Genomic DNA, 11,444 nt, shown 5'->3' on the forward strand with positions numbered 1-11,444 from the left:
GAAACAATGCATGATCTATAGCTACACAAAGAAAGGTTTAACCAATCACGTGGACTAAAGGTGCTTGCTAAAAGTTAAAGACTACTAAGTTGGCCAGAGGGGCCAAGGAGGCAGCTTCACCATCTCCACTCCTGGACAGTAAAATACCTCCTCTGGCATCACTAACATTACTGTCCCTGAAAATTCAATCCTGCTACAGCTCCTACAACTGCCTGCAACTACAATAGATGCTCTGTATTCTTTCTTTGGCTTCACTAACTGCTCATTCAAAGTATAGGACAAGTGCATCGAAGTCAGAGCTTAGATCATATGCCCATTTCCTAGCTGCAAAACAGACTGAAACACCTTGAAACACCTTATCTGGGTTTTGTTGTGTTTTTTTGCGTTGGGCTTTATGGGGGTTTTTTTTCCACATTCTTTAGAGGATGGTGGCCTGTGCCTAGTACCATACCTCGTAAGGTGGGAAATACCCCCCCACACCCACACACACGGGGCTCAGATGCTGGGCTGCCAAAGAGTACAAATATCTACTTCTAAAATGTTATACAATAAAATTAAAATAGTTGATGATCCAAAAGTAATTTTTTATTTGGCTGTCAGATGTGTATGTGTATGTGCGTGTGTGTATGTATGTATGTGTGTGTGTGTGTGTGTGTATTCCTACTAGTTGCTTCTAATGGTTTTGCTTAGGTCAGTGTCAAAATAAGACAGTAATGTTGCTCTTTTTGTTGTTCCACAGGGTTGAGTAAGATGGCAATACGGAAGGCTCCTGAGGCCTCCTCTTCCCACAGACACACCATATGTACAGCTACATTTGCAGCATTCCCTCTGAAAGAGGTTCAGAAACTAGCTGAGTGACTCCTACATACTAGATAATTGAGAAAACACCCACACTGGAACAGGTAGGAAAGGCTATGACATACTCTTACCATAAACACATTCCTCCCCCCTTAGCACAGTGCCATATAGTTGGGTGGGAACCCCCAATTCCTAGTTTTGACCTGAGGAGCAAATGGTTTGTACTGCATATCCAGCACTCCCAATTTTCAGGGCCCTCACTAGACAGGTAAGTTCCCAAAAACACAGCTCTGAAAGCCAACAGGGCCTGTGTCCAGGAGACCCACAACACTATAGCAAACATGACATAAGCAAATTCTTAACGGGTGTGTAGCACTCACCACAGCTACCCCTCAGCGTTCATCATGGAGTATGTAAATCATCTATCTTCCAGCCTTTCCCAGAAAAAGGTTTATCTGCACACTTGACAAGCTCCTTCCTGAGATCCAGGCTTATAATTCCAGCAGACTTCAGCGGCTGGCTGCAAACCGCTCCAGAAAGTGAGAAAGCCAGAGGAGACCTCTCCTGCCTTTTTCCAAACCACTCCAGCACATCATATCTCCCTAGAAGGAGATGGTGTGCCCCAGCTATTATAGCTGCCACCCAAAGAATATGTCACTGGATGCCCTCACACTCATAGCCAAAGGGGCTTCCTTCCATTCAAGAAACCAGTAGGACTTTAGTAAACAAAGAAACAATTCTTAACTGCCTATCACCCCAGGGCTAAGCAAGTAGTGACCAGGCAAAATCTCTTAATCTCATTAGTTCCCTGAAAAAGGTTTATCTGCTTACCTTAAAAGATACCACTTTAGGGCAAGGCTTCTAATCTAGCAGGCATCGACAGGCAGGCTGTGATCTTCCCCAGAGACCTGGGAAGACTGAACACATCTCTCAGGCTTTCTCCAGAACTCCAGCCCACTCCAGTAAAACCAAATCACCAGTATCTGCCTGGAAGGAGCTTGTATAGCTTATTTAAAGCCACAGCTTTTGTGACAGCCACCCAAAGAATAAGTCTCCTGATCACTTGGGCTTGCATTCACAAGTACCACAGAAATTTAGCAAACAAAGAAAGAGTTCTTACTGGGCACAGAAACATAACCCAGTGGCTAGCACAGAGGAACAGGCAAAAAAGCTCATCTCCCAGTTTCTTCCTGGAAGGGGCTGAAATACATAACATACCCAGCTGCTGCCTGAGGGTTAGCAACCAGGTGCTAACTGCAATCCTACCCATTGAGACACTGATGTGTCTTGGCACACCATCTACTACTAAGAAACACTAAGAACAAAGAAGACTTGGACAATGACAAAAGTTTGAGAGACAACTAGGAGGTAGGGTCTAGCTGATCAAGGAGATTCATTTCCTTCAGAAGACCATTCTGTCAAAACTGGGAGAAGAGGGAGATTTAGGGAAGATCAAGGGGTAGGAAGATCCTGAGCTTACCTCTTCCCACAGACACAGCAAAGCAACAACTATATATAATGCAACTGACTCTGAAAATGACTTGAAGGCTAGCAGAACAGATCTTCCAGAGATCATGACATAAGAAGCAGCCACTCTGAGAAGGGTAGCAGGAGCAGAGATAGGGTTTTGTTGTCAAGACAGTGTCAAGAATGAAATCCTCTGGTGAGACAACTTATAAACAGGAAGGATCTCACAGGGATGGATGTCCTTGTAAGCAGCAAGGGAATGGATCCTGATATCAGGCACCCCCAGCCCTGTGAACCTGCACCAGAAGATAAGCCCTCACAATGTCAGGATTTCAAAGTCAGTGGGGCTTGACTCCAGAAGAGCCAGAAGGCTATAGAAAAACCAATACTCCACTCTTAAAGAGGCAGCATGCCATATCAGTTGGTCCAAGATCCAGCACAAAAATAGCAGATTGAAAAGCACCAGGTTTATAAATAAAGGGAGATTTATTGACTAATTTTAGGGCATGTGCCAGACAGGCAGGGATCTGTAGAAGCTTTCTCTGGGAATGGAAATGCTGGCACAATTTTTCTTGCCCTCCTTCAATCTAGCTGGCCAGATACTTGCGAGAGCCAGTTCTGACACTATGTAGTTCCCTAGCACTGCTGGCCCTGCCCTGGCGTTCCCTTGCAATTATGCACTACCTAACCCACCTGCCCCAAAAGGCACCCCTCCAAAGCAACTCCCACTATGCCCCACCCAGCAGGAAGCCCAGCCAGACCAGTGCCACTCCAAAGCAGCTCCTGCCCCGAAGAAGGGGAAGTCAAGTCAAGCCATCAGCATGGGCCTCTCAGCCAGCCATGCCAGGGACCAGCCCTGCCCATCAGTGTGCTCATAGTAGTCAGGGCCAGTCACTGCAGACAGTTGGGCTGAGGGCCCGCCCCAACTATCAGGGAACCCACAGCAATCACAGCCCAATCACAACAGGAAGGTACATGCAGCCCACAGAGCCCACACAGGGGACACCCCTAGAGTGCCCTACAGGATCCTTCCACGTTAAGACCACTACTTTCAAAACGAGGAGCTGACCTATCTAATACAAAGAAACACAGTCAGAGAAAATGAAGAGACAGAGGAATATGTGCCAAACAAAAGAATAAAACAAAACCACAGAGGAGCACCTGGGTGGCTCAGTCATTAGGCATCTGCCTTTGGCTCAGGTCATGATTCCAGGGTCCTGGGATCGAGCCCCGCATCAGGCTCCCTGCTCAGCAGGAAGCCTATTTATCCCTCTCCCACTCCCCCTGCTTGTGTTCCTGCTCTCACTATCTCTCTCTCTCTGTGTCAAATAAATAAAATCTTTTTTTAAAAAAACACACAGAAAACTAAACAAGACAGAAATAAGCCACCTACCCAATAAAGAGTTCAAACTAATGGTCATAAAGATGTTCACTGAACTTGAGGGGAGAGTGGATGAACTTCAACAAAGAGGAAATAAAAAAAAGAAACCATCAGAACTGAAAAATAACTAAAATGAAAAATAAACCACAGGGAATCAATAGCAGATTAGAGAATGCAGAAGAAGAGACAGCAATCTGGAAGCGAGAGTAGTGGAAAGCACCCAAAAACAAACAAAAAAAGAACAACAACAAAAAATTAATGATGATAGCTTAAGGGATCTCTGGAATAACGTCAAAGATAATAACATTGATATTATAACGGTTTCAGAGAAAAAGAGATAGAATGGAGCAGAAAACTTATTTGAAGACATAATAACTGAAAACTTCCCTAACTTGGGGAAAGAAATAGACATCCAGGTCCAGGAGGCAAAGAAAGCTCCAAACAAGATGAACCCAAGGAGGGCCACACCAAGAAATATAATAATTAAAATGTCAAAAAGTAAACATAAAGAGAGACTCTTAAATGAAAGAGAAAAGCAAATGGTTACATACAAGAGAAACCACATAAGACTATCAACTGATTTTTCCTCCTTTCAGGAGAAACATTGCAGGCCAGAAATAAGTACGTGATATATTCAAAATGCTAAAAGTTCTTACAACTAAAAATAATGTACCCTGCAAGGTTATCATTCAGAATTGAAAGAGAATGAGTTTCCAGACAAAAAAAAAAGGAATTCATCACCACTAAGCCAGCCTTACAAGAAATATTAAAGACTTCTTCCAGTAGAAAAGGTCATAACAAAGAAAAATAATGAAGGGAAAAAATGCACTGGCAAAAGCAAATATATAGGAAAGACACTAGATCAGTCACCATAAAGCTAGTATGAAAGTCAAAAAACAAAAGCAATAAAATCAATTATATCTACATATTAGAAAATACACAAAATAAAACATCTAAAATATGAAAAAATACATTTTAGGTATAAAATCTAAAAAAAGCTAAAATATACACAAAACATGGAGGGGGCAGTAAATGTGTTTTATGAATGTGTTCTAACTTAAGTCACACCTAAATTAATGTAGACTACTATATACACAGGATATTATATATGAAACTCCTGGTAACCACAAACTAAAAACCTATAATAGATGCACAAAGAACAAAGAGAAAGAAATACAAACACCACTGGGAAAGTCATCAAATCACAAGGGAAGAGAGTAAGATAAGAATAAAGAAGAAGTACAAAACAACCAGAAAACAATGAATAGGGTGCCTGGGTGGCTCAGTTGGTTAAGCGACTGCCTTCGGCTCAGGTCATGATCCTGGAGTCCCGGGATCGAGTCCCGCATCGGGCTCCCTGCTCGGCAGGGAGTCTGCTTCTCCCTCTGACCCTCCCCCCTCTCATGTGCTCTCTCTCATTCTCTCTCTCTCAAATAAATAAATAAATAAAATCTTAAAAAAAAAAAAAAAAAAAAAAAAAAAAGAAAACAATGAATAAAATGGCACAAGTACACACCAACCAATAACTACTTTAAATGTAAATGGACTAAATGCTCTAATAAAAAAACATAGGCTGACTGAATGGATTAAAAGCCCAACTTACAAAAAGACTTCCTTCAAACCTAAAGACACATACAGACTGAAAAAGAAGAGATGAAAAAGATATTCCATGCAAATGGAAGCAAACCAATGAACAAAAAGCTGGGGCTGCAATACTTAGACAAAATAGACTTTAAAGACCATAAGAAGACACAAAGAAGGGTATTACATACTGAAATAGGGATCAATCCAAAACCAGAACATATCAATTCTAAGTAACTGCACCCAACATAGGAGCATCTGAACACACAAAAGAAATATTAACAGACACAAAGGGAGAAATTAACAGTAACACAGTAACAGTAGTGGATTTTAACACCCCATTTACATCAATGGAAGATTATCCAGACAAAATATCAATTAAAAAAAAAAAAAAACCAACAGTGAACTTGAACAACACATTAGACCACATGGGCTTAACAGATATATACACAAAACATTCCCAAAACAGATTACACATTCTTTTCAAATGCACATGGAATGTACAATATGAGCAATATAACCTAGAAATGAATTACAAGAAAAAACCTGGAAAAAAAAACAACACAAACATGTGGAGACTAAACATCATGCTACTAAGAAACCAATGGATCAATGAAGAAATCAAATAGGAAACCAAAAAATATCTGGAGACAAATGAAAATGGAAACACAATAGTTCAAATTCTATGGGACACAGGAAAGGCAGTTCTAAGAGGGAATTTACCAATATAGGTCTACCTCAAGAAATAAGAAAAATCTCAAATAAACAATATAGCTTTATACCTTAAGGAACCAGAAAAAAGAACAAAGCCATAAGTTAGTAGAAGAAAAATAATAATAAAGCTTAAAATGGAAATAAATAAAATACAGACTATAAAATAAATCAATGAATTAAGAGCTGGTTCTTTGAAAAGTAAAGGAAAAATTAAAATTAAAAAAAAAAAAAAAACCCACCTTAAACTAGATTCACTAAGAAAAACAAAGAATGGGGCTCAAAAAATAAAACCAGAAATGAAGAATTAACAACTGATACCACAGAAATACACAGGATTGTAAGAAACTACTACAAAAAATTAGGGATGCCTGGGTGGCTCAGTCAGTTAAGCGGCTGCCTTCAGCCCAGGTCATGATCCCAGGGTCCTGGGATTGAGTCCCACAACCAGCTCCTTGCTCAGCAGGGAGCCTGCTTCTCCTTCTCTCTCCCTCTGCTTGTGCTCTGTCAAGTAAATAAAATCTTAAAAAAAAAAAAAAGAAAGAAACTACTACAAAAAATTACATGGCAACAAATTAAAAACCTAAAGAAATTAATAAATTCCTAGAAACATACAACAACCTTCCAAAACTGAACAGGAAGAAACAGAAATTCTGAACAGACCATTACTAGTAGTGAATAAAATCAGTAATCATAAAACTCAACAAAAGTCCAGGACAGATGGTTTCACAGGTAAATTCTACCAAAAATGTAAATAAGAGTTAATACCTATCCTTCTCAAACTATTGCAAAAAAACAGAAGAGGAAGGATTGCCTCCAAATTCGTTCTAAGAGGCCAATATTTACCTGACACCAAAACACAACAAAAACTTTTAAAAATTCATTAAAAAGATCATTCACCAATCAACTGCATTTCATCTCAGGGATGCAAAGACTGTTCAATATATGCAAATTAACATGATACATCATATTAACAAAATGAAAGATAAAAATCATGTGATCATCTCAATAGATGATGAAATAGAAAAAATTTGACAAAATTCAATTTCCTTCCATCATAAAAACTCAGAACAAAGTGGGTTTAGAGGGAATATACCTCAACATAATATATGACATATATGATAAACCCACAGCTAACAACATAGTCAATGGTGGAAATCTGAAAGCTGTTTTCTAAAATGAAGAACAAGACAAGGATATCCACTCTACAACTTTTATTCAACCAAGTATTGGAAGTCCTGGCTGTGGTAATCAGACAAGAAAAAGCCCTCCAAATCGGTAAGGAAGAATTCAACCTGTCACTATTTGCAGATGACATGATACTATACATAGAAAACTCTAAAGGCTCCACCAAAAAACTATTAGAATAAATGAATTCAGTAGAGTTGCAGGATACAAAATTAATGTGCAGAAATCTGTTGTGTTTCTATATACTAAAAATGAAATAGCAGAAAGAGAAATTAAGAAAACAATTCCATTTGCAATTGCATCAGAAAAAATAATAATAAAATAGAGATGCCTGGGTGGCTCAGTCAATTAAGTGGGGACCCTTGGTTTTGGCTCCAGTCATAATCTTATGGGTTGTGGGATCCGGCCCCACATTGGGCTCTGCCCTCAGCAGGGAATCTGCTTCTTTCCTTCTCCCTCTGCCCCTCCCCCTGCTCACAGTCTCTGTCTCTCAAATAAATAAGTCTTAAAAAACAAAGAATAAAATATCTAGGAATAAATTTAACCAAAGAGGTGAAAGACCTGTTCTCTGAAAATGATTAAGACCTTGATGAAAGAAATTGAAGGCAACACAAATAAATGGAAAAATACTCTGTGCTCATGGACTGGAAGAATTCATACTGTAAAAATGTCCTTACTGGAATGTCTGGGTGGCTCAGTCAGTTAAGCGACTGCCTTTGGCTCAGGTCATGATCCCAGGGTTCTGGGACTGAGCCCCACTTTGGGCTCCCTGCTCAGCGACTTCTCCCTCTCCCTCTGCCCCCTGCTTGTGCTCTCTCTCTCTCTCAAAAAGAAAAAAAAAATGTCCTTACTACCCAAAGCAAGCTACATATTCGGTGCAAACTGTATCAAAATACTGACTGTATTTTTCAGAGAATTAGAATAAATAATCCTAAAATTTGGATAGGACCACAAAAGACACTGAATACCCAAAGCAATGTTGAGAAAGGAGAATGAAGCTGACGGCATCAGAATCCCAGATTTCAAAGTATACTACAAAGTGATAGTAATCAAGACAATATGGTATTGATACAAAAATACATCACCAAGACCAAATAGCCCAGAAAAAAACCCACGTTTATATGGTCAACTAATCTATGACAAGGGAAGCAAAAATATATAATAGGAAAAAGACAGTCTTTTTGATAAATAGTATGGGGATACTGGACAGTTACACGGAAAAGAATAAAACTGGACCACTTTCTTATACTACATGCAAAAATAAACTCAAAATGGATTAAAAATGTAGATGTAAGACCTGAAACCATAAAACTCCTAGAAGAAAACATAAGCAGTAAACTCTTAGACATCGACCTTAGCAATATTTTTCTGAATCTGTCTCCTTAGAAAGGGAAGTAAAAGCAAAAATAAACTGGGACTACCATCAAACCGAAAAGCTTTTGCACAGTGAAAGAAACCATCAACAAAACAAAACAGCAACCTAGTTAATAGGAAAAGATATTTGCAAATGATGTATCCAATAAGGGGCTAATATCCAAAACATATAAAAGACTCCTACAACTCAAACCCCCCCCCAAATAATCCAATTAAAAATGGGCAGAGGACATGAATAGACATTTTTCCAAAGAAGACATACAGATGGCCAACAGACACATGAAAAGATATTCAAAATCAATAATCATCAGGAAAATGCAAATCAAAACCACAATAAGGTATCACCTCACACCAGTCAGAATGGCTAATATCAAAAACACACACACAAAAAACGTGTTGGTGAGGATGTGGAGAAAAGGGGACTCTTATGCACTGTTGGTGGGAATGTAAATTAGTGCAACCACTATAGAAAACAGTATGGAGGTTCATCCAAAAATTAAAAGTGAAAAAAAAATCATATGATCCAGTAATTCCACTACTAGGCATTTACACGAAGAAAACAAAAACACTGACTAAAAAAGATATATGCATTCCTATGTCTATTGCAGCATTATTTACAATTGCCAAGATATGGAAACAACCTGAGTTTCCATGGATATGAAAGATGTAGTACCTATACACAATGGAATATTACTCCGCCATAAAAAAATGAAATCCTGCCATTCACAACAACATGGATAGCCTAGAGGATATTATGCTAAGTGAAATAAGTCAAAGAAAGACAAATACCACTTTACTTCATTTATACATGAAATCTAAAAAAAACAAATTAACAAACAACATTAAAAAAACAAAACAAAAACAGAAACAAACTCCTAATTATACAGAACAAACCAGTGACTGCAAGAGGTGTGGGGGATGGGAAAAAAGGTGAACTAGATGAAGAGGATTAAGAGGTACAGATTTCCAATTATATAAACTAAATAGGCCATAGGAATGTAAAATATGGCATAGGGAATATAGTCAATATGTAATGACTTTGTATGTAACAGATATTAACTACACTTATATGATTTTAAATCACTACTACAATACTGTATGTCAACTAAACTTTAATTAAAAGTCTTTTAATTTAATTTTAATTAAATTACTACATATTTTTTTAAAATGGGAGAGATGGCTATTTTAACTTATACACAGAAACCAAAATAGAGAGTAAAGGAACATTAAGAAACAGAGGAACATATTTCAAAAAAAGGAACAAAATAAATCTCCAAAAGAGATCTTAATGAAATGGAGATAACTGATTTGAATGATAGAGAGTTCAAAATAATGGTCATAATGATGTTTACTGAGGTCAGCAGAAAAATGCATAAACAAAGTGAGAATTCCAACAAAGAAAAAATATTAGAAAGTACCAAACAGAAATAACAGAGCTGAACAGTATAATAACTTCACTGAAAAATTCAACAGAGCAACAGAAGACTAGATCAAGTAGAAGAAAAGATCACTGAGCTCAAAGACAGAGCAGTGGAATTCATCCAATTAAAAGAGCTGGTAAAAAAAAAAAAAAAGAAGAAGAAGAAGAAGAATGAAAAACAATAGACTGTTAAGGGACATATGGGTCAACATTAGCTAAACCAATATACCCATGATAGTGGCCCCACGCTTATTCAAAGAAATAACGACTGAAAACTTCCCTAACAAGAAAAAAGAAACAGACTCACATCCAGGAAACTCATAAAGTACTAAATAAGATGAATACAAAAAAATAAACACCAAGACACATCATAATGAATTGTCAAAGTTAAAGACAGAGAGACTCTTAAAAGCAGCAAGAAAAACACAACTTGTTATTCACAAAAGAACCCCCATAAGACTGTTCACAGATTTTTCAGCAGAAACTCTGCAGGCCAGAATAAAGTAGTACAGCTCTCTTCCTCAGGGCTGCCTGTGGAGGTGGCAGCCATCTGTTATTGGGCATCATGGCTGCCCTCAGACCTCTGGTGAAGCCCAAGATTGTTAAAAAGAGGACCAAGAAGTTCATCTGGCACCAATCAGACCGCTATGTCAAAATTAAGCAAAACTGGCAGAAACCCAGCGGCATTGACAATAGGATGTGCAGAAGATTCAAGGGCCAGATCTTGATGCAAAACATTGGTTATGGGAGCAACAAGAAAACAAAGCACATGTTGCCCAGTGGCTTCCAGAAGTTCCTAGTCCACAACGTCAAGGAGCTTGAAGTGCTGCTGATGTGCAAATCTTACTGTGCAGAGATTGCTCACAATGTCTCCCCCAAGAACCGCAAAGCTATTGTGGAAAGAGCAGCCCAGCTGGCAATCAGAGTCACCAATCCCAACGCCAGGCTGCGCAGCGAACAAAATGAATAGACAGCTTGTTGTGCACATATTTGTGTTAATAAAACCATAAAACCACACACACACAAAAAAGAATAGAGTAGCACAATATATTTAAAGTGCTAACAAAAAAAGACCTACCAACCAAGAATACTCTACCAGCAAAGTTGTCCTTCGGAATTAAAGAAAGATGGAGTTTTCCAGACAAACAAAAGTTATGGAGTTTGTTACCACTAAACCAGCCTTACCAGAAATGTTAAAGGGAATTCTTCAAACTGAAATTAAAAAATATTACTAACAGGAAAACATATTAAAGTATAAAACTCACTAGTAAAGAGAAATATATAAATAAATTCAGAATATTCAAATTTAATGGTGGTGGGCAATCACTTATAATTCTCTTATGAAAGAAATAGGATTACAATATAACTACAATAATCTGACAACAGACACAGAATGAAAAAATGCAAATTGTGACATCAAAAAAATGTGGGGGTGTCAGTAAGGGAAGTGTGAGACTCTTGATCTCCTGGTTATGGGTTTGAGCCTCACAGTGGGTGTAGACATTACTTTAAAGTCTGAAACAT

At 38.3% G+C, this 11,444-nt stretch overlaps 2 protein-coding genes across 2 annotated transcripts in view; one reads left to right on the forward strand and one right to left on the reverse strand.

Annotated features, from left to right (window-relative positions):
• Nucleotides 1-288, reverse strand: part of REDIC1 (regulator of DNA class I crossover intermediates 1) — a 71,686-nt gene extending 71,398 nt beyond the window's left edge. The window contains exon 1 of the mRNA XM_064590283.1: nt 148-288. Coding sequence (XP_064446353.1) covers nt 148-288 — 141 coding nt within the window. The remainder of the gene's footprint in view (nt 1-147) is intronic.
• A 10,195-nt stretch (nt 289-10,483) lies between these two features.
• On the forward strand, nt 10,484-10,923 carry LOC123839205 (large ribosomal subunit protein eL32-like). Its single transcript, XM_045868546.3, has one exon. The coding sequence runs from the start codon at nt 10,486-10,488 to the stop codon at nt 10,888-10,890; it is 405 nt and encodes a 134-aa protein (XP_045724502.1). The 5' UTR covers nt 10,484-10,485; the 3' UTR covers nt 10,891-10,923.
• The last annotated feature ends 521 nt before the right edge of the window (nt 10,924-11,444 follow it).

This window comes from Mirounga angustirostris, unplaced genomic scaffold (assembly GCF_029215605.1).
Source record: "Mirounga angustirostris isolate CCGP_5_RB_7025 unplaced genomic scaffold, mMirAng1.0.hap1 SCAF_5, whole genome shotgun sequence".
NCBI classification, from domain to species: Eukaryota; Metazoa; Chordata; class Mammalia; order Carnivora; family Phocidae; genus Mirounga; species Mirounga angustirostris.

Bases quoted from the DNA above. Each gene is read 5' to 3' on its own strand.
- LOC123839205 (XM_045868546.3), top strand. From the start codon at position 10,486: ATGGCTGCCCTCAGACCTCTGGTGAAGCCCAAGATTGTTAAAAAGAGG.